General features: G+C 36.4%; 1 protein-coding gene across 3 annotated transcripts in view; it reads left to right on the plus strand.

Moving 5' to 3' along the window:
* The first annotated feature begins 501 nt into the window (after nucleotides 1-501).
* Nucleotides 502-23,899, plus strand: part of LOC306847063 (syndetin-like) — a 118,744-nt gene continuing 95,346 nt past the window's right edge. For all 3 annotated transcript variants that reach the window (XR_013782128.1, XM_079380810.1, XM_079380811.1), the window contains exons 1-9: nucleotides 502-668; nucleotides 1,985-2,053; nucleotides 6,934-7,056; nucleotides 7,662-7,733; nucleotides 12,305-12,358; nucleotides 18,144-18,214; nucleotides 18,928-19,045; nucleotides 19,167-19,202; nucleotides 19,516-19,598. Coding sequence is in view for 2 of the 3 variants with exons in the window: in XM_079380810.1 (XP_079236936.1) it covers nucleotides 636-668; nucleotides 1,985-2,053; nucleotides 6,934-7,056; nucleotides 7,662-7,733; nucleotides 12,305-12,358; nucleotides 18,144-18,214; nucleotides 18,928-19,045; nucleotides 19,167-19,202; nucleotides 19,516-19,598 (659 nt within the window). In the remaining variant the exon portion in view is untranslated. The remainder of the gene's footprint in view (nucleotides 669-1,984; nucleotides 2,054-6,933; nucleotides 7,057-7,661; nucleotides 7,734-12,304; nucleotides 12,359-18,143; nucleotides 18,215-18,927; nucleotides 19,046-19,166; nucleotides 19,203-19,515; nucleotides 19,599-23,899) is intronic.

Raw genomic sequence — 23,899 nt, forward strand, 5'->3', positions numbered from 1 at the left:
CGCAAGGTCTCTAACATCCACCAGCCCCGTGACGTCGTTGAGTTATATTGAGGGGACAGCAAATTTACACTGTTATACAAGCTGTACACTCACTTCTTCACATTGTAGCAAAGTTGTCATGTCTTCAGTGTTGTCACATGAAAAGATATAATAAAACATTTAGCAAAATGTGAGGGGTGCACTCACTTTTGTGAGATACTGTATATATATACATATAATGTATTTATCACTTGAAAAGTCAAAATTATGACGAAAACATTTATGTCCAAACAAAGGGGAAAAAAAAGCTGTTATGAAATTTTTCCATAACCTTTTGACACAATTTTGATTTTTAATTATATAATTTCTGCTTTTAGGTCATAATTATTATTTACTAAAGCATGATTTTTCTTATATTGCGGAAATGGGCTTAACATATTAACAGTTTTTGTCTACTGCTGTTTTCTGGCATTAAACCGAAAGCAGTATCAGCATGTTATTCAGAGGAACTACATATCCCGTGCTGCACTAGCCACCTGTCACGTGAGTCCAACAGTGAAACATGGCACCTGTCTAGCACTGCAACAACTGAATCGCCGTTTGACAGAAAAAGACCATAGGATACATCGCGTTTGCTTAGTGTTTTCAACTCTACGATGCAGAAAATCAAGTCTTTGATGGCCCGTCAGGTGGGTTATTTCTCATCTTACATCAGTCTGCTTCTTGATTTCATTGACGGATCCGGAAGCATTTTAAATAAGCTAGCCTGCTAGCTAAAACACAAATAAACTCTAAATTCTTGGCCAGGATGCTCTTGTAAAATAGATTTGTAATCTCAATGTGTTTTTCCTGGTAAAATAAAGGTTATAATAAACTGAAAAACGGCTTATATTTTCTTGAGATCTGCACACTTATGTTATCATAACGCTTTTAATCAGTGCATTTGGAATAATTCACGAAAATATCTGAATATTAAATAAAAAGATAGATAAATAAAAAGGTGATGGTGAGCTTTTGATCATAATTCATAGTTCATAATACTCAGATGTACGTAAAATCAATAAAGAAACTCCCTTTTAAAACTGTTATAAATTCACGTTAAGACTATAAACATAGGCTGTGTGTTGTTAACATTATTTTGTCGTTGTGCAATATGGTCTCCTGCACTGTCAGTTGTATTATTGCTTATATTTATAATTATTTCGATACACGAATTATAAAATATTTATTTTCGTGCGTTTTAAGACTTTTTAAGTCTCCAGGCTGTGATCTTTTGAAGTTAGACGTAACTTACGCAACATAAATGGCATCCCAGCCAAATTTCATACACCAAATTTGTTAGATTTTTGTAAATCTATAGTGAAGTGTCGAATAATGGCTGTATTCATGTTGTCAATACTTTTAATGATCCCAAAAAGTGCCCGAGCTGTTGCTATAGTTAAATCCCCAAGCAAACACGATTTTTTTTCTCTCTTGCTAGAGTGTTTTCAACTAGGGAAGAATACACCCGCCACTCTGATTTTAACATTTAAACCCCTAATTGTAACATAATCTGCTCATATGTAAAAAGAATATATACTTTATTGTTATGGGTTTCAATTTTGCAAGTAAGAGTGCGGTAAAGTTTACAGAAAAACAGTGTAAAATTGTATAAATAAATAATAAAATAAGATTAAACTGAATTATATAATGATCATTTAGTTAAAATAAATATTTAAACAGGTAGTAAATAAATAAATAAATCCAACAGTACAGTACTATATTAAAACGAAACAATGTAATTTAATAATAAACTAGCCTAAATATTTTCCAAATAATATTTCACATGTATTTATAACAGTAAAAATTGGGCCTTTAAATAATATACACTTTTTTTGGAGTCCTTTGCATGAAGAATATCACATTTGGAGGTCCACTGCATTTGAAATATTGAAGGCTCTTGCTTTAAGAACCCCCATAAATCACTGCCTAATATTTATAGTTTACTGTTTCATTTCTCTGCCAGGGTCTGAAGAGTCCCCAGGAGAGTGTGGTCGACATGAGCCCTGTGGAGAGCTTCAGGACCCCCAGCAAGGTGACTAATGCATCAGTTTATGTTCTCAAACCTAACCTGTACTGTTTATGCATTAAGCTTTTACATTTGTGAATGGATTTTGTTAGGCTGCTGTGTAGATTTTTTGATGCATCTCAGCACTCGTATTTGAAGATTGTCTGAAAAATGTCTTTCTTGACTGGATGAATCAGTCATTCTCATATATTACAGTCTAGGTCTGGATTACAAGATAATTACAGTGAATGTTTTCATTTTTCTGTGAAATGTAGAAAATATGCAGAACAGAACCTCAGTTTTATCCTCCAGGGTATTGATCATAGTGCGAAAGAGGTAGAATATGAATATTTGAGTAAATGCATCTTATGTTGAGCTTTGTGAAATTACATTTCAGCTATATTCACATGTAACATGTTTCTGAAATTTTATAATATAGGAGAGAGTATACAAAAGTGAATCAGACTTTGGCAGAGCCTTAGTGCAGCAGTGCCACTGAGTTGTATTATGACCTTCATTCAGTGCATTGGTTCTAGCGCTACCTCACAGGTCCATTAAATCAGCAGGACCTTTTTGTGATTAGGCCCCTTTTAGATCTTCTGGCTGTAGGTTTCTAAGGTAATTTTAGTGCTCGATGTACACTCTCAACCGCAGCTCTGATATTTTCTGCTGATGCTTTTTACTTTTAATCCCTGGTTATTGCAGACATAACCCAAATCAAGGAGACTCATTCCCACCGGCAGAGTGTTTGTTGTTACTCTGTATTTTTTTATGTTACACATACTTCAGAAAATGATTTTCAGAACCATCTGGCTTAGATCCCGGTGGGATTTGTTTCAACACTTTGAAATTTTCTTGAAACGACTGAGGCAGTGAGAAAGTGTTTGATCACTGAAACGAACATAGCGTATACAGGAAAATGATGGATTAGCCCTTAAAATAGCTACCAAGTGCTTCTGTGCCATTAATGAGGATTGTGTGCAGGAAAAATAGAGTTGTTGTCACGTCTTTGTCTGCAAATTATCTTGAAAGTTAAAGTTTTGGGGGGAGCATCCTTTTTTTTTAACAGTTTCTTTTAACAAGTAAGCAAGATATTGTTCAGTTTAGGGCATCACAAGGATTTTGAAAGAATTTTCTTTATTTGTTTGCTAACGTTTTTACATTTTGTTTTTAACAAATTTGTATTTTATATGTCAGAGAAAAAAGAACACATATGTTTACAGGAATCAACACATTTTAAAATTTAAGAGGGGATGAACATTTTTGAAGATGTTTGACAGGTGCCGAGTTTTATTTAATGGGCCATATATCTGTTTGATTTGTTCTTGTTGCTTATGTCAGATAAAACAAATGAGGTTCAGATATTGCTTTTATATTATGTTTTAAACCATGCGTTGTTTTGCAGTGTCACAAGCCTATTGGCCGGTGACTATTTAAATTTTTTTAAGGCCAGCTTTTACTCTAATTTAGCTCTTGGTTAGTGTTTATTTTGGGACTTGTGTGCTTGACAAATGTCCTGTCATTTCCGCTGTATGGATTTGTGATTTACCCTGAAAAAGTTTTGTCATTTTAACTTGTCAAATAACAGGATATTAACTATGGAAAAATGTTTGAGTGGCTAGAACCAATTTTTTCTGCACAGTCTCCTGTATCCTGTAGATGGCACTATAATCACATAATTAAGGCGTTATCAAGCAGTCTTGAATGCCTCTTGAAGAATTGCTGTAAAAATTAATGAACATTTATGCAGTTTATTTACGTCATTAGACTAATGTCGTCATTGCCCTCATCATATTATGCAGAGCATATTGTAATATGTCGAATTTTATTCATAAGATGACTCATTCTTAAGTGTGGGTGTGCTTTTGGAGGTTACAACCACATATAAATTCATAATCAGCAACTTTTATCTCCTTCCTATTTCATGCATATTGCAGCCTGGAAGATTTAGATGATTTTGAATGGCGTCTGTTATTTGTAAAGATCTCACAAATAAAAGCTGGAGTAGGTACTGAGTATTATTACAAAGTAGTGTGAGTCGGGTTTACTCACATCTTGCAGCAGATCTGACATCTGCAACAGCTGTCCATCTCTTCTCTCTCATCTCAGTCCATGTGAACAAATGCTCATTGTTATTTTTAATATGATTCTAAATCACGCTCTCTCCTGCCTTTGATCAGCGTCATTCAGTAACCCTTCAGTTCGCTCATCCCAAGCTTTGATTGATGTATATAGCACGTCGAGTCACACTTTTATGTGCAAATAGACTCACGTTCGTCTCCGTCTGCGCACGGGGAATAAAAGGACGAGAGGTGTTAATTTTGGTAAACATTGGCAGTCTACATGGGATGGAAAGATAATTGAACAAAGGCTTGGCGATCATTTTAATTAGAGTGGCAGAGTTTTTGTTTTATTATCCAAGTGACTGTTTGGGTGGGAAATGATTGATGTTTTCAATCTCATCCGATCAAATCGTGGTCTTCATTCACACCTAATTTGTTGCAATGCTTTACATTCTCACCTAATTTGTTGCTATTTAAGAAAACTGATTAAAGTGGCTGTCACGTATACTTTTCATTCCTTTGACTTCCATTCATATGAATGCAAATGCTGGAGACCGGAAACTCAAACTCAAAAAATAAGTTTTGCATTTTGCTGCGTTTCAGAATTCATATCACAAATTTAAACTTGAAGACTTGTGGGGGAAGAAATTAATAAAAGCACACACATTTTAAAGCTCCAGGATTGCTGGACTGCAGGAAAGTGGAGTGATGTATGAATTTAAAATGTAAATTAAAAGTGATGAGTTTGATATGTATGTTTTTTATTTTTTCACAAATGTTACATCCCAAATAATATTATTAACGTTAAAGCTAACTCCAAAACCTATGCAACCTATGCTAAAAAACTAATATTGAGATTTAGTTGAGGGTCAGTAGGCAAGCAGGCCTTTTTTATTATTCCTGTGGTAAAACCAATCAATCCGAAATGTATATAAAGACCACATAGTTTCTGGTTTTTGCATAAACTTTTTATTTTACGGAGATACCCATTAAAAAAAGTTGTAAAACTGTATTTTTAGAACCAATTATGGCTTTCACTTTTGGCCTTTCAGGATGTTATGCAGCTTTTAGTAAATCAATAAATCAAATTTGACCCAGAAATGTGACGTTTTGTAAGATTTAGCCCCTACACGTACTGTTCTGTAACCCCCTGGGATCTATCTCTCCCACAGAGTGGATATTTTCCTGTCAAGCAGGGTGCGCACACACATTCACATGCCCACACATACTATGAGTATATAAATATATATGTAATCCCCCAAGGGGAAAAAAGCTGCTATTTTCAACTAAAATTCTTCAAGGCACCGAAAACACTGCAGCATTTTCTTAAACGCCTATAGTACTGAAACAGATGGTTTGCTATAATGAGGGTGGAATGGATTTTCTGTGATAGATGTGAAAATAATTCTATACTCTATGGTAGCTTAAAGTAGGTATAAAATTAGCAAGTTATTTGCAAGTGCAAAAATGATTAAAAACAATAAAAAGGACAAACTTTGGTGTAGTTGTCTCCCAAAGTAGTTCTTAATCTCCTTTTACTCATTGTCTTACTCCCAAAAATATTGTAATATTAAAATTAAATTAATTATTCATTTATTATCTTTTAAAATTGATTTTATAACTATTTGAATTTCAACTAAACTTTGAATATTTAAAGAAATTAATACATTTTAATAGTAGGGTAAAATTCGACCATGGTTAAAAGGAGGGTGGGAGGTTTTGTTCAAATTTGCCATTGAAGGCAATTTTGGTAAGGGAAAGGTCCAAAATAATAGTAAGTATTACCTAATTAACATTTCAGCATATTGTTATCTTAAAATATTATGAAAAAATGGTTAATATTGGAGATAAATTTGAATGATAGTAAAAAAAAATGGTTCTTAAAAAATACTGTAAGGCACAAAAAATTTCATAATTCAAGAATTAGGTTTATTTGATTCATTTTGACATTGTTTATGAGCACACGTGAAAATATATTGATGAGCTCAATGCTATTAGCCTCAAATGTCCAGATTTGATTTCAAGGTGTCTTTAAGGCCTAATGGTAGTGAGTGAGCCCAAGGATTTTATCTTTTGTTCTTGCTGTGCGCATACCAGTGGAGAATGACTCATACCACCCCACCCCCTGCGGATGCTGATGCCGGTGCCTTCCCTCAGTGAGTTCACCCATGCGCTCTCACAGCGCTGCCTACATCAGACTGCACCGCATCCACGCCGCACCATGTGTCTTTGAGGAGATTAAAGGCTTTCGGGCCAAATAATTTCTTAGCTTCTATCTCAATGACATCAAATTGCAGCCTTTATGGAAGATCCATCATATATTACCAAGTGTCCAACTCTTAGTTCTTTCAGTAGTGTCAAACGTGAATAAGTGGTTTATTGATTTGGAATGCTTCCTGTGAATTTGGCTGATGCCTGTAATTAAAGGGTTTTTAAATGTTGCCTCCACATCATTGTAATTCAGTATGGCTTAGTAAATTTATCTCAGTCTTGGTCGTGGAGCTGTTTTAACCACATTGCATCACATCATGTGAATCATGCGTAATGAGCCTCTCAGCACCCCTCTTCAAAGAAAAGTGGACGACTTTGTTTCTTCAAGCTGTTTTGAGTGAAATTGATGCTCCTGTGTTGATCCTCATTAAGGTTCATGAAGGGTGTTCCTCAGGGATGGGTGCTAAGACCACTTAATCTTTGCACTCGGCCTCGCTATAAGCCAGACGTGAGAAATAATCAATGTTCAAACCCTGTTTTTAGTTGCGCTGCAAGCTTCCCCACGATGGTGTCCCAGAAGTAGTGAGATTTCCCTGCCAATAATCATTCTCATTTCTCTTTTTCTCCCCACAGGAGGAGCTGAGGGAATTGAGAGAACAACCCACTGATCCACAGGCAGAACAGGAAATAATTGATAGCATAGAGGAAGTGTACTTCTCCAGTGACTCATTCGACATGGTGCAATACGAGCTTGAGGTGTGTGTTTGAGAATGTCATAATGTGTTCTTATTGTCTTACCACTTGCAGAATCTGTAAGATGTTTAGCATTTTTAAAATACGGAGATTTTTCTTTGTCACACTTTTGATTGGTGACACACACTATATACTATATATGCACACACACACACACGCATACATATAAACACATATATAAGTACAGCACAGGTAGCAGCCAACAACGATTAACGGATTAGTCACATACTGCAAATGCGAAATCTCATTAGATTTGGTGGTGCCTTGCAAAATCTGCATGCATGGAATGAGAATTACAGCCAAGAGGGAAAGTAACTACTCTTATTTGAGTCCAGACTTTTGAGTTTTCGTTGTTTCTCTGTTTGGGCATAGGGCATTGGGTGTTATTTGTTTATTCCTCTATAATAAAGTTGGCCTGCATCTCAAGTAAAATTTTGTTAGAGCTGTTCACCTGCTTTTGTTTATGGAGCTCTTCAGAGCTGGAGATAATTTGGCTATGGCTGTATTAGGGATATCTGCCACAATGTTCAAACTTATATATAGTATCATCAGAATAAAATAAATTCTCAAATCTCAGATTTTTCTGTATGTTTATGTTTGCCCAACAGAAACTCCCTCCGGATTTGAACCTTCTGGAGCTTGAGGAGTACAGAGATAAGCTGAAGAGACAACAAGCAGCCGTAAGTACCACATTCAGGGAAGTCTTTAAAATAAACTTCACTCTTCAAATGCTGCTTGCAGCGCCCGTTTGTGACACACGTGATATCGCTAATTCTTTTAAATCACAAATTATACTTTTTGTCTACGATAAAATGGGACTTTGTGACTGGTCATGATGATTTCTATCCAGTTCAGTTTAGTTTCCTCACATAAAAGCTAATCGTTAGTATATATCTTGACATTGTTACTAAGGAAGAAGCACAACTTTACTAGACAGTCTTCCTAATTTATGTGATAAATTCTCTTTCAAAATCTCAAAACTCATTAATCAGACTAAAGTCAATACACAATACTTTTTAATGAAACCATTAACATTTAAACAATGAAAAAAATTATAAAACGAAAGATAAATTAAGAATATTTTCGATGTTTTTTCTGCTGAGCTTTGGAAAAACTTTGAAAAACTTTCCTAATTTTTTATATTTATAACACTGATGAAAGGAAATGAAGGAATAAAGGTTGGTATTATTATTATTTGTTATTATAGAATTTTTTTTATTGAAAAATGAATATGTACATGTACATGCACATGTCTTAAATATTCTATGCTAGATGAAAGTGTTAATATTAAAATAATAATAAAAAGTGCAACAATAATTTCAGATCATGTCATATTATTTTTGATGTCTTTTAAAAAAAAATTATTTATGCCTAAGTATTTAATCTTTTCCTTGACTGAAAAGTCAAGGGAATTGTTAATCCCATTTTCTGACTCATTTCTGAGCATGTATCTTATCCTAGTGCAAACTTCACAGTTTTATTAGTGTTTTTACAACTTCCCAGTGTGTGGTGTAGCGTACTTGTGAGCGCGTGAGTACATTCTGTCTTGATCCGGGGTGATTCACAGTTCACTGCTGGCTGCAGCCTTAGAAAAAGAGGAATGTCAACCTCTGTCTTTGTTTCTTGCTTAAGATGCTTGCTTATGCACAGCTGTCCTATCAGCTTTAGGGTGAAAAATGAGGTCCTCTGGATCCTTGGGGGTACCCAATGACTCAGTCTGACACTGTGTTGTGGCCGGCCATGGGTAGACCGTTTGCTGGCAACACAGTGGCCCTGGGGTCACCGGGGGTCCTGTCCCCGAACGCTGACTCCGGGTCATGACAGACAGCTGCAGGCATCAGAGGAGGAGCTGTGTAAGGCGAAGTTCCTGTTGAATGCCGTTAATTCTCACTAAGCATGCTCGCATGGTGTGGTATTTTATTCATGATTTATGCAAGCTATTCCAGTGTCATTTACACAAGAGAACGTGGCCTTATTGACAGTAATGATGCGTTTTCTCTCTCAGCCCATCTGAAATGATTTTGTAGATGGCTCTCTCTCGAATGCCCATATGCACAGTCTCTGAATGTGTCGTTGGCAGATGTAGGTTATTGTGGATTCGATGGGTCAGTGGGAGAGAAATCCATCTGGTCTATTGGAGGTGGCAGCCTATTCTTCTGCTAACACGCAGCTCTGACACTTCTTTGGCAGGAACTCATCACTGAGCTAATTGCTTGTCTGCGGTGCAAGTGTATTTCAGGATAAGCCTGTTTCTTTATCTTTTTTGGTGGGCAGGAAGAAGTTTTCAGTGCTTACAACATTCTTAGCAGTTGTTTCTCACTAGGAAATCAATTGTTTTACAATACCTTTCAGGTATTGTTTGGGGTCAGTACAGTTTTTTTTTTTTTTTTTTTTATAAATGTATGCTTTTATTCAGCAAGGATACATTAAATTGATCAAGTGACAGTAAAGACATTTATAATGTTACAAAGACTTTTCAAATAAATGCTGCTCTTTTGAATGCTAGTTTTATCAAAGACTTCTGAAAGTCAGAGTTTCCACGAGAATATTAAGCATCACAACTGTTTTCAATATTGATGATAAGAAGAAATGTTTCTTGAGCATCAAATCAGAAGGATTTCTGAAGGATCATGTGACACTGAAGACTAAAGGCTGCTGAAAATTCAGCTTTGCCATTTACCTTTTAAAATATGTTCAAATAGAAAACAGTTGTTTTAAATTGTAATATTTCGCAATGTTACGTTTTTGACTACATTTTTGATCCGATAAATGCAGAAAAATTATTTCTTAAAAAAAAAAAAAAAAAAAAAAAAAAACCTACCCCTAGATGGTATTTTTATTTTTCTGAACAACAAGATATTTTATAAAACAAAATTGTTTCCAAACTGCCACCCCAAAATCACACTGCTGGTTGCTATTAGGAGGAAGTTGTGTGAGAAATGTTTGAAAGTGACAGTTTTTACACTTGTAAACTTTTGGAATTTAATCAATGATTGACTTGTGAAATTGGGCTAATTCCAGTTCATCTTTAACAACACAATAGGGCAAAAAAAGCATTCAAGTGATTAATTCTCAAATGCATGCTTTTAAATGAGCCTTTTATCGTTTGTTGTATCTGGCAATGAATGCCAATCGATTCACTTGTAATATGAATAAAACTGTATTGATCAGGGCCCAACAGATGTCTTGTTTACTGCTGGCCTTTGTGTTCACTGTCTAATGGAGTTTTTCTTTCAAGTTCAAATTAAATGTAATGCTGTTTTAGCTGATTAGATGAATATGAAGAAGTCTTTTCTTGTAGTCATTAGCTAAAATGAACCATATTAATGATGAATTTGAATAATTAAGTAATATTCGTTTGTGTCCTTAAGAAAGATTGGCGTAATTGGAAAATAAGGTGGAATTGTTAGTCTGAATTTGAATGTAGGTCCTCCCTGCTGTAATTTGGATTTGTAGAACCAGCGGTTGAGAAAATTGCAGGCTGTTTACTGCTCTGGTGCAAGCACTGGTTAATAGATTTCTAATTAGAGTTATTACCCATGCAGGAATCACTCACAGTTGGCTGCCGGAAGGCATACAGAGAGAGTCTTGTGCCTCGCTGACAGACAGCTTTGCCGCTTGTCACAGTGTTCGGCCTATCGAAGTCAGACAGAGTGTGTTGGCCACCTGTTATAAAGTCTTTGTCTTTTAGTTTTTGGAAACAGCACACCGGAAGGCTCCTCACAGCTTGTTTTCTCATTCTGGCGTTGATCCGTCCTGTGGGGTCTTTTACAAAAATGAATGACCAATAGGTGGAGCAGTGAGCTTTGTGAAAATCACAGGCCCTCCCTCTGATTCGAGGTCTCCTTTGGTCATCTTTGCACAATAAGAAAATGCCTTTACTCATTCCGTGGGTAAATTGCAGGTTTGCTTGGCATTAATCTGGGATTTTAAGAATTGGTTAGAAAAATGTGGCTTAAATGGATAATTCACCCAAAAATAGCAATTGTGTCATTTACTCACATTCATATCTTTTTAAACCTGTATCAGGATTATTTTAGTATCACTGAGATACGATTATCATTTTTATTAACCGTTTTAATTAGATTTTCTAGATTTTAATTTTTTTTAAATAATTTTTTGTTTTTAATGTGTCTGTAGTTTTTATTAATTTTATGTCAGTTTTAGTTATATTAGTGCATCAGATTAAACTATGAAAATGAGTTTGAATTAGATTTTCTGTTTTCATTTTTATATCATTTTTATTATACATAATTTTAGTTTTTTAATGTGTCTGGAGTTTTTATTAATTTTATTTTAGTTTTAGATATGTTAGTACATCTAGTTAAACAATGAAAATGAGAAATGGTTCCTTGGCAGCTATCTGAAATAAAATAAGTTTTTTAATATATCTTTTAATATATCTTTTAGTTAACATTTATTTGATCTGAAGTGACTATTTTTATGGGTTCTTTTATTTTAGAAAACATTAATATTCTTGACCAGTGTCTTTCATCTTTGGAAACACAAAAGAAAATATTTTCAAAAATGTTTTTTTTTTTTTTTTCATCCGCAGAGTCTAATGTCGTTTTGGACCTCATTAACTTTCATTGTATGGCTTATTCTTCAGAATATTTACTTTTGAATATCATGCAGGTTTAAAATGACACGAGAGTGGGTAAATGGGGGAACTGTTCCTTTAAGAGCCAAGAGCTGATGCATATGAAAGAGCAAGTTGAGGTGCTCTTGAAAATGTCTCTTTCAGTTGTCTTTATCACACACACACACACAACCCCACTGCTCTCCTGCCAGTCAGTCTCAGCTTTTCGCACAGTGAGATCTGCTAACATACGCTGCTGCTCAGCTGAGTCTGCCATCTGTTCAGCTCTCACCGACACGCCAACACTTCACAGCCGTCCTGCTCTCTCGTTCCTGACAACCCCACCATGTGACGCACATATCGATCAGAGCGTGCTTCAGTATGCCTTATATTTATGACTTGACCTTCTGTGGAGCCATTATTACCCACTGAATGTTCGAGTGCCCCAAGAAAACATTTACTATATTGTTACAGAGTCATTGTTGCAGATGCGGAAGACATGAAAAGCCTAAAATAGACTTCAATTCAATTTTAAAGTCTCAAGTTGTTCTTCTTTTTACTACTTTTAAAGCCTCAGCTAATGCTGCGAATGATTAAAAAGAGGTGTTGAATGCACAAAGCTTGGACATGTTGAACAGATGTTAACCTTTAGCTTGTGTTCTCATCTTACAGGTATCTAAAAGAGTGGCAGACCTCATTTTGGAGAAACAGCCTTCCTATGTTAAGGTAAGCAGTCTTTCACATCCGGAAAAATTGGGGCTGCTGGTTAAATTCAATCTACGTATGACTTCCAGATTATTGCTTTTTCATCTAGGTCAGGGAAACAATTTGAGATTTACTGTATTTATGTTACGTTTTTGTGGTAATCAACATTACATTTTCACTTGCTCCTTCTGTTCTTTTAAAAAAAAGAAAACGAAAACAAAAATCTGGGTTACATTTACAATGGAAGAGAATGGGAACATTCCATAATGTTAAAATACTTACTATTTCAAAAGTATAGCCAAATCAATATGCATGCTAACATGATTTTAGTATGAAAAAACAATCTAATCCTTTATGTGTAAAGGCTTTATGAAGCATAATGGAACTTAAAGTCTTGATTTGATGGCCATAAAAGGTCCTAAATTGGAGCAGAAAGTCTTAAATTTATAAAGTCATGGCATGGCAAAATAATATCGTCCTCATTATGTCTGTTTTCTGATGCAAATATCTAAACATAGTTAAATAAAGATATATTTACTTCAGATGCAAAATGAACATATGAAGTCTAGTTTTCTGACAATTTGAACAAAATTAAGTGAGTTTGTTTAGAACAATAACAAGTATCTGTGAGTGGAGTATAAAAACATATTTCCTTTTGAATTAAGTTGATTTTTTTTTTTTTCCTCCAAAGATGGTCCCCATTCAATTCCATGACTACTATAATTGCATCCTAGTTACCTTGGTGATTAAACCATTAAACTCTCTAAAGATGTGTTGTTTAAAATAAGATTTGTGCAGTGTGTTTTGCAGATGAGGCTGAAGATACGGTGCGATTTTTATCTCAAATGAGTATTTCCATGCAATTTGGGATCAAATTGGAAATAGAAGACTGAGCCAAGGCTCTGTGTCCTCTTCCCTCTGGTCATATTTCTCGCACATCCTTGAAAATAACTGTGAATTCCTTTGAAAGTGGATCACTTTGGAACACTTTGAAATTTCTCTTAAAGATATTCACAGCCTGAAATGCTTAGCTTTGATTCTGTGCCGGGATTTTCATCTCAAACTTGATGTGTGGAATTGTTTTTTTGTGTTAGATTCACTCTTGATGAAGCCTGGTTGACTCAAAGATGCATCATGTTCATCGATGGATGCAGTAGTCTGTTTTTGTCTTGATAATGTCTTGTTTAATTTTAACGTCAGATGGGCCAAATTGTGTTCCCTCCCTATGTCTTTTGTTGTTCAAAATTCTACTGGACAAAAGCTGAAATAAGAAAATGTTATTTTCCATGATTTAAGTCATAATTTACCAAGAAAGATGTTTTACTTTCTGTGAGTTGGTTGAAAAGACACTTTTGTTAAAAAAAATCACAACTGTTGTCAAGTGTGATATATCAAATTCTGCAGCAAATTCTGTAATCTATCAAGCTGTCATATCTTAAGCATTGCTTTAAAGACAACAGATATGTTTTCTTTTTTGTCCAATTTATACAGTTTAGCTGTATATGTTATACTTGACAATAACTCAGCCGGCGAACTTGGTCTGATGTGCCGTCCCTAAAGAAATGCTGTCCAACTCGCTTTGTGTATGACGTGTGTGTGTTGAGGGCTACAATAGTAGAGATAGAAATGCATTACAGCTATGGAATACCATTCAAATGTTTGGGGTTTGTAAGATTAAAAAATAAATAAAATAAAATAAAAACAAACAAATAAATCTTATGATCACTAAGGCTGCATTTTTGATCAATAATACAGTAAAAAATATAATATTCTGAAATATTACTGCCATTTTTTAATATAGTTTTTAGTAATATATAAGATTATAATTAGTTTTCCTGTGATGGCAAGCTGAGTTGCTCCAGTCTTCAGTGTCATATGATACTTCAGAAATCATTCTAATATGCTGATTTTGTGTTCAAGAAACATTTCTTGTCCTTATGTACAGTTATACTGTAGACAGTTCCATTTGGTGATACTAGTGGCTTAGAAACTACATGCTTCACCAATTACACGTCTTCATCCAAAATGGAATGAAGATATTCATCTTCTGACCTCAATCTCAGTTTTTGTGATGGACAGCGGAACAGAAAACATTTAGAGATTACTGCTACAGTCTTGTCACGGCAAATTGCCCTTGAGTCATTGTAAGCCAACACAAAAAGCATTAGATATTATTCTTGCATTAGTCATTGTGTAGGACAAATACCATATTTCATGCCTTCTCAGATGCTTTTATACAACATTGAGAATGCACATTGAATAAAATGCATTCACATCACTGAAATAATTCCTTTTACCTATTTATAGCTGAAGTTGATGTCTTGAAGTTCTAATTTCAGACCGGCCTTGTAACCTTAACAAGAGAACGCTTCAGGAAAACCGAGTCACACATAGTCAAAAACTACGAGTCAATGGGTCACCAAGGCACCTGTGAATAGAAAGCTCTATTTTTGGACCCTTGCTGTCTTAAACAACGGACGTTTACTCTTAAGAAGTGTTCGCCAAAAGGATGTAGAGAGAAATATGGTTATTTGGGTTTCTCTATTTGAAGAGCTTTTAAGTCTGCTGGTACTTTGCCACAAGCCATTTTACACCTCAGCCACCTGCATTTGTCCCAGGCCTTTCAGAAATAAGATGGGATTTCAGCCATGCTTTTGAGCTGTATTAAATGCCGCCCATGCTTTTAGATATCCGTGATATATTTTATTGTGCCTGTCACAGAAATAGTCTACCAAGTAATGGTATATCACATCACTTAGAAAAGTTTTGGAAAAGAGACCGTGTACAGCAAACGTAGGCAGCTTATGTCACCTTCTAAGGCATTGTCCTGACTGAAATGAAACCTCTATGTAGGCTGTAACTCTATTTTCAATCATTTCAGTAGAATTTGGCATCAGTGTGTTGGATAACAATGCCTATTCTGGTTAAGGTACATTAGACCGCGATTATATGCTCTGTTAACGTTATAGCTGTGGTGTGGACCTCTCTGTTCTCATACAATTAGAACAGTTATTAAAAATATCAATTTACAGTTATTATATCATGTTTTTTTGTGAAAAGCACTTTACAGTCTTTATAATGGCATGTTCTAGGTGCTAGATCACATTTAATTTTTAAAACTTTTTTTTGTCAAGTTTGTTTATTGAAAGGTTACTTGGGAAAATGTTTAGTCAGGTGAACAATTGGCATGTTGTTAAAGAACAGTCAAATCCAGGGAACTCCCTGAACTTTTCTCACAGCCTCGTTTTTATTCCTGTCAAAAACATGGTGCTACCTTTGCTGAAAGTATGGCCACGTTAGTGACATTTCATTAGCAAGAAGGTCCAGTGTTCATTGAAGCAAAGTATGAAGACTCTTTCAAACCAAGCCAAGTTGGTCAATATAGTTACAATTAGTGTGACCAACTTTAAACCCATTGTGAAATCTTCATGGAGAAATTTTTAATTCTCAGGAATCGTGTGGATTCCTATTAAAATCAATTTTGCCGATAAACGGTAAATGAAAAAAACCCCCAGATAAATTCAGTTGGAATTGCTTGTCTAATTCTGGGGGAAAAAATACAGATTAACTCTTTCCCCAACATTGACGGAACTTTCCTTCATTTATGAGGCAACGCTTTCCTGACATGGGCAGAATTTTCCAGCTTTCTGTGTTTTCACCGGTGTATGGTAGGAGGCGCTATTATGCATCTTCTGAAAGAGTATTGAACATCTGGATGAAAACACAGTGGAGAAGCAAAAACAAGCAATTCATTGCATATGTAAGTAGATGGATATGTAAAATAACACCATTATCAAGCATTATAAATCAAAACTGCCTAATGTTACTGAATGAAATGATTATCCAGGAAGTGGTATAGGACTGTGCAAGTGTTGATGGAAGCGATCTGTTCTGTTTGTCCTTTGATTATCATTCTGAATCCGATCCAGATGTAGTCTTTTACAAAAACTTGATTTTCTTTTGATTATTTAATAAAACTTACCCATGTTCAAGTTTTATAAAAAAAATATATATATTGCATGAAGCAATATTTTAGTTTTTTTGTTTTTACATATTGCATGTTCAGATATTCACACAACAAAATATTCAGGATGCCATTAAACTGAAAATGATCAAAAAAGCTGGCAGTGGCTGGCATTTTTTTTCAAAATATATTTAAGGGCTTTTATGCCTTTATTGGGGCAAGACAGTAGAGAGATGACAGGAAAGTATTGGGTAGAGAGAAGGGAGCAGGATTGGCAAAGGACCTCGAAATGAGAATTGAACTCGGGTTGCTGCGTGCGCAAGATGCGCTGTATGTTGCCACACTAACGAGGCTATCGGTGCCGACGGAAACTTTTTTGAAAAAGTTGAACCGCTGGTTGGGAAAGAGTTAAGGTAGTCTTTTGCAGTGCATTAATTACTTCTGAAATTGCACAGTGATCAACGTTGGCAGTCTTGGTCAGGGGCGTGTTTAGAGTTTTGTGGGCCCTAAGTAAGTGGTTCCTTGTGGGCCCCATCAGTAGAAATTGTTCCATGGGGGGCCCCCCTGGACAAATGCGTGGGGCCTAAACACGCTACTGGTCTTGGTTATATTTAATTTTATTTGTGAGTGAATTTAATTATAGAATGTTTTGACTTAACATATTTGTGTGTACAGAATGGGATTTAGCTCTCAAAACAGGAGTGACAACCATGTTTTTGGCTGCAGTGTGTATGTGGAGATAGTGAGTCACTCTTGCTTGAGTTCTGAATCCCACTGGATCCCTTAAGGATCCTATGACTCAGCGGGGCTATGGCTGGGTTCAGCTTCCTGCTCTAGCGAGGGCAACTCCAAGGGCACTTCAAAAGCTCTCCGTCTCACAGAGACAGAAATTCCACTGAATAAATCGCACAGATTTATTCTGCAGATGCCTTGCTAAATGACCAGCCTGTGTTTCCTTAGCAAAGGCACCCTGTTAACCTCACGCCTTCCCTGTGTTTGTCAGCAGACTGGACGGCAGAACAAATCAAACACTGCACTCTTTGTTTTATTCCTGTTTGTGCTGTCATCTATTAAACGGTACTTTAGAGTCTGCAGGAGGTTCTCCAGGCACCCAACTTGAAGCTCAATACGGTCTGTTCATCTCCCAGAAGCCTTGCAGGATTCTTCAGGGTATTTGCTACTGGTAGCCTTCTGAAGAATGAACGGTTCTCCTTGTGACGCTTCGCATAAGGAGCCTCTGTTTCTTCTGCCCCTCTCTGTGGAATCAATTTTTTCCACCTCGTATTCTTTGGCCAAATAATTATCTTTAACGTGACACTGAGATGATGTTTGGGTTCTGAAGGCTGTCTCTGTGTTGGCCAGACCTAATGTGCGTCGAAAGACTGGGTCACTCAGTGTGAGCTCACCTCAGGCTGTGACAGCTGCACTCTTCAAAACCGAGAATGTTGTGAAAGGGGGGCCTTGCATGAGAAAAACCTTGCAAAAAGCCCTGAACTTCAGCTGTCTATTAGTTCGTGGACATGTCGGTGTGGGCTAAGGGAGCATGTATCTCATTATGCTGCTTTTCTCATTCCTATACTAAAAACCTTGCCACCATTATCATCTCTCTTGCTTTATTGTTCATAACAAGCCTGAAAAAATTACCTAATAGAAGAGAACATCTCTGGTCTGAACCCATTAAGCATAGAGGTTAGAATCGCAGTTATCCATGAGAGATAATATCCTGCTATATGGAAGGAAGGTCATAACCATTGTCTCATTTGTCTTGTCTACTTCAAAGGACACCAGAGTAGTGCTTGCCTAATGTTTTGGAAAAACTTGAAAATCATTGTTGTGTTGTAGGAGCTCGAGAGAGTGACATCTCTGCAGACCAACTTGCAGCTGGCTGCAGTCATCTGCACTAATGCACGAAGGTCAGAGAGCTTTTATCACTGTCAAATTTTGAAAATCTGGTTTAAAGGAATAGTACAGCTAATAAATAAAAGCTGTGTTTTCATTTTTCACCCATACTGTATGTTGTTCCAAACTGACTTGTTTTCCTCAGTGGGACAAGAAAAAAAAGAGAGAACATTGACTTAAACGTGGACAGAAGTTTTCTTGTTTCAAAAAGAAAATAAGTGCATAAAAATATCAAAAAGGCCTGAATGATTCCAAGGATTCTGAAGTCACATGTTAGCTTTGTGTGAGAAACAGAAAATGCAAGTGATTTACATCATTATTCATTCCAGTGAGCAGTTTTATCAGCGAGTTAACAAATCTTTCAGACTGGTTCTATGAAAGAATCATTTAAATCCTTTATTAATTGTTTCACTTTCCTCATGCAGGCTGAATGAATATGCCAAAGGACCCATGCATGGTCACTGTGTGTGGATGCATGATTTGTTTTATTTATTTTTCTCCCAAAAAGCTATCATATGACTTCAGAAGAACTAGAATACAGCACACAAGTTGTGTGGACTACTTTAAATATACTAATGTTGTTTGTCCTTTTGATGCTTCAATCCCTGCACATTGTAATTCTTTGAAAAAGAACTTGGAAAACAGTCATTTTATTTTTGTATTCATTGAAAATTTTTATTTTTGATAAGCAGTAGAAAAGGCACAAATTCTGTAATTCTGTTTTTAGGCAGCTTCGTTCTGCTAAAGAAGGCTTCACTGAAGCCAGTCTGGGGCTGTTAGCCAATCAGAAGCGACGACAGCTGTTGACAGGATTGTTGAAGTCTTTGAGGACCATAAAGACTCTGGTAATCACTTCATCAACATTGTTAATGGCTAAACCGAGAGTTTCAGTCCTCTGTGCATGTTAATTTCCTTCTGCCTAGTTTCACAGACACTCTGTCCTTCTTCTCTTTGCTTCCTTTACAGCAAAGAACTGATGTTCGACTGAGTGAAATGCTGGAGGTACGTTGGCACAGAAATCTACACAAATACACCCCATATTTAAAAGATACCTAAAAGAGAACCTGAAACAACTGAACAAGTATTAGCTGGACGAAGATGCTTTGGACTGAGATTGTTTCTCACACCCACTAATTGTGGTGTTTGGTCTTTTTATGACTTCCAAATGTAAATTAAATATGAATTTGTTCTGTCATTGTGAGGGTAATGATAGAAATCTAACATCATTCATTAAACTGTTAGCTCAGTTGTTCTAGTTGAGTCCTGTGAAAATGTCTACAGATATTCATCTAAAATGGAGCATTTAATTTTACAGGAGGAAGACTATCCAGGCGCCATCCAGCTGTGTTTAGAATGCCAGAAGGCTGCCAGCACATTCAAACACTACAACTGTATAAGGTGGGTGGAAAACCGCTGACTGGATTGGTGAGAAATCCAGATTCTGAAGTTCACTAAATGATGTGCATATGTGATGGAATGTATTTGAATTTCTGAACTGCATTTTTAAATTGCTTTTGTACTCTTTTCACAAACTGATTATTTTTGTAACATAGCCATTGATTTAAAACAGTAGGGTTGTATACAGTCCATATCCATACAGCATCTTTTTTTGCTGACAGCCATTCAGGTGTTGCTTGCAAAAAGTCTTAATTATCAATTTTTATGTTTTATAATCCTTGTAATATCTATCCAGTGTGTTATCAAGATCAGTGAACTTTCCATGAGATTTTGTGCAAATTCTGACAGTAAAAAATAAGTCAGTACTGTAAATGATATTGTAAGAATTGTGAAGCAGGTACTTTCTGCAGTAATGTATACAGTAATGCCATTTTCCGTTATTGTTGTACTGCATAGCCTACAGATTTAGCCTTGGGGAAAAAAATGCTTTTCATGTTCAATATACTGTAACTGAATTCATACTATAGTCGACCTTTTCAGATTTGCTGAGTTAAATTTAATTTGACAGCTTCTGCCAAGGTAAGGCCACTGTTTATCACATGGTGTACTGTATAATGATGTCTCAGACTTGATACAGCGGTTCCCTGCTCTGTGGCTGCCTCCCTCTGTTGCCCGCTGTTTTGATGGGTCACATGACTGTTTCTTTGACAGGGCACATGGCCACCTCTTTGGTGTCTTTAATGGGCATCTTAATTTACGTGAAGTGAAGAGTATGTATAGATCTAAAACCTTTTAGGTCCCATGAACCCTAGGTCCCTATTAATTACAAATAATAACTGTAAATATGTGAAATTTTGATGATTTGAAAGTGGTGATTTTTGCAAGCCACATCTGAATAGCTGTCCATAAAGAAAGGTACTTCTTCAGCAAATTGTAACACTCACTTTTGCACTTTTTGAGTTTTTTCTTTCCTCTGACAAAGTCTTTCACTTCAACCCTTTGGGAACAAATTATTGTGTGTTCTAAAAATAGCAATATGAATTCGTAGTCATGCTGTTTCCTAATGACATTACATCGCTTTTATTGCTCAAGATGTTCTCAGTTTGGCGTAAAACAGTCTGCAATCTGTGTTGAAGGATATGGTACTTAAGCTGTGAAGTTTCATCTGTGAGTATTAGGGTGAGGAACAAATGCACCTGTTTGCTGGCCAGTGATTGATATGTCACGACCCGCACTAATCTCATTAGGATGTGGCCTAACAGACAGGGGGGGATGCAGTCAGTTTCGCTCATGTAAAGACTACTAGCAGTTGTTCACTAGTCTTTAGATGTCCCTCTCTTTTTGTCACTCTGCATTGCTGCTCTGTTTAAGCTGGCACAGGACGTTTTTGCTATCTGATCAGCCTCCAGTCAGCCTGCTCTGCACACATTGATATCCATGAAAGTGCATGGAAACCTGCCCAATGTGATTTCCTTCTGTTTAAAAGCTCTCTTTTTGAAGGAAGAATGGAATGAAAATTAATTTTTCATATTTCATATTCATATATCCAGGTACTGAGGTCAGTTTGGATAGTATATTCCTGTTGGTAGATGCCATAACTACATATCTGGCTGTAATTATTATCTTTTTTCATTAGTAGCCAATGCCATGGATTCAATGTATTTTTATTTTATTTTACACAATGCTATTTGGAGGAGGAAAATGGAATAGATATTTTGCAGCTTTACTCTTGCAATGTAGCATTTCCTAATAAAGTTAATAAAGGAGAAAAGCTCCATTTTATTGACTTGCAAAATGTTTATTCCCAGTTAGCCAATTGCAAGTGTTATTTTTGGACTCTGCCCTTGTTTGTGCGCTTCAGTTGTTGGACCCAGAAAGCTGCACAGCCACAAAAGCCTGCAATGAAGGAGATGTAATTTAAAAAAAGGAATCAGTCCCATTTTCCCTGTCGAATTTTACAATCTGGCCCCTTAAAATTCTTAGGGGTGAGATTTGATAGATCGATTGCTAGATAGACAGACCACATTCCATAAGGCACTGTCACTTCTGCAGCAGAAGTAATAAGACCTGCAGCGGGAACATTTGGGAAACAAGGCTGTCTTTATAAAAGCATAGCTTTGATATATGTGAGCTGGGAACAATATGGAGCTGTTTGGCCACTTGCTCTCCCTCCTCATTTACTTGTTTATGTAATGATGCATAATATGCTCTGTCATATGTTTGTGCGTTACTCTGATACCCAGTGAATATCAAAGGCATTTTAGGCTTGGCGTACTGGGGTTTTAACACTCTGGCAGTGATGTATTCTTCAGGATGTAGCAGCCATGTGTTTTGTCATGTTGTTTTTCCACCTTCCCTTATGTTTTTTCATGCAATTAGTCTCCAACAAGCAGTGAGGTAGGTGAAAACGTCTGTCTGCGGGAAGTGTGACGTCAGCCTCTGCATTACTCACAAGTCAGGTTGAATGGTTCTTGAAATTTGGACAGATGTGTGAGAATGAAGGGCTGTAATTTCACCCCTAATTTACAAACATCTGCTTAGCATCATGAGCTGTGTAGCAAATTATAGCTCAAAAGGGAATTGTATGTAAATAGTTACGATTAATTATGATTAATTACAATTATTTATATCAGCTGACAGTAATAACTGTAGCAGAATTAAATTGCCATCAACTGATCTGTCCATCCAGCGAACATTCAGTGCAAGTTCATATCAACACTAAGAAAGGATAATTCCTTGGCCACAGAAAATACTTTCCTATTAATGCATTAGAGCATGTAGCGAGGGTCAAAATCGTAAAGAGACATTTAATTTGCAAGGCAGAACCAGAAGCTTATGTAATTTGTGCACACAACTTTTATGAACTAAACACTAACTCAAACTAGTCTAACAAACATACAATCACTCATACATGGGGAAAGGGCAAATGAGAGTTGATGGATGAAACCATCAGGAAACCAGAGAATGAAGTTATGAAAATAGTCAGTTAAACACCTGGGCCCGTATTCATAAAGATTCTAAGAATCCTCTTAGAGAGCTCCTATTTTAGCTTAAACATTTCTAACTAGGAGTCTTAGCTTAAGAGGGATTCAGGACCAATCTGAGAGCAACTCTGAGGGAGGAAAAGACAAAAACTTTTATCTTAGTGAGGAGGCGGGGCCGACCCCGTTGCTAGGAATGACACAGTCTTTTGGAGACTGTGATTGGTTGGTTGTCAAGAAGGAAATAAAAGAGCGCTTTTAAGAGTAGGGTATATTATAAGCCTTCACTTTGAAATTACAGGCGTAATTTTTCCTCTTGCTCTTTCTCTCTTTCTCACACACACACACACACACATATATTATATATGTATATATATTCTTTATTTTTTATTTACCATGCTGTCATACTTACCGTATTTTATAGGAAATTAACAGATACATTGCCTAATAAGTGCTGTAACAGACCCACATCATCACTGCTGCATAGTTGCATTTTTCCAGTTACCAAATATGTTAATGTAGTGATTACGTCCATTTCTGGCGCTATGGCATTTCAGCGCGGTGTCTGAGATTTTAGCGCGTCTCTAATAAGATCGGTCACAAACATGATCCCTGCACGATCTAATGTGTAGCGTCTTATTAACTCACTGTCATGCATTGTGTGCAACGCATTTCTTCTCCCTCTTCATGTTTCGTCCATTTTCTCCGCTGCTAAAGAAACTCGTAAGCCCCTTAAAAGTCCTCGTCCGTACTCCTAACAATTTTGGACCTTAAGACCTCTTTTAAGGGTTAAGATGCTTTCTGAATGACTTTTTTCTTTACTAGGATCTTTTCTTTAATTTCAAGAGGAAACACCCACATTTCTAAGAATTTTCTTAGAATTTTGTTACTAGGAGCAACACTTAGCACTAAGATTTTTCATGAATACGGGCCCTGAATAAAACCATCAGCGCCATTTATAATGGGTTCTATAGCTTATACTAAACCTCTGTTTCGTTTAGTTAAATGTACGATACTTGCAATGCCTTTGGTTGTTGAACCAGTGTCTGGATGCAGTCTCGGATGAAAGTTCTTCCAGGTTTGAAAGGCGATGCGCTCCAAAAGATGTTATTCTGGCTCTGTGGTAATTGGGAGTTTCTTCCCAGGTAGAAAGGGGAAAAGAGCTAAGAAAGCGATCTGCTGAGATCCAAGGATCCTCGGTTGAAAGGAAAGTCAAGGCCGCAAGGCCTGGCACAAAAACTTAAGGGTCCAGAAGAGTTCTAGCTCACATCCTCCTCATCCTCTTAGGATCTAACAGAACCACAGACTGGAGGGGCGTCA

This window comes from Barbus barbus (assembly GCF_936440315.1).
Source record: "Barbus barbus genome assembly, chromosome: 27".
Lineage (NCBI taxonomy): Eukaryota > Metazoa > Chordata > Actinopteri > Cypriniformes > Cyprinidae > Barbus > Barbus barbus.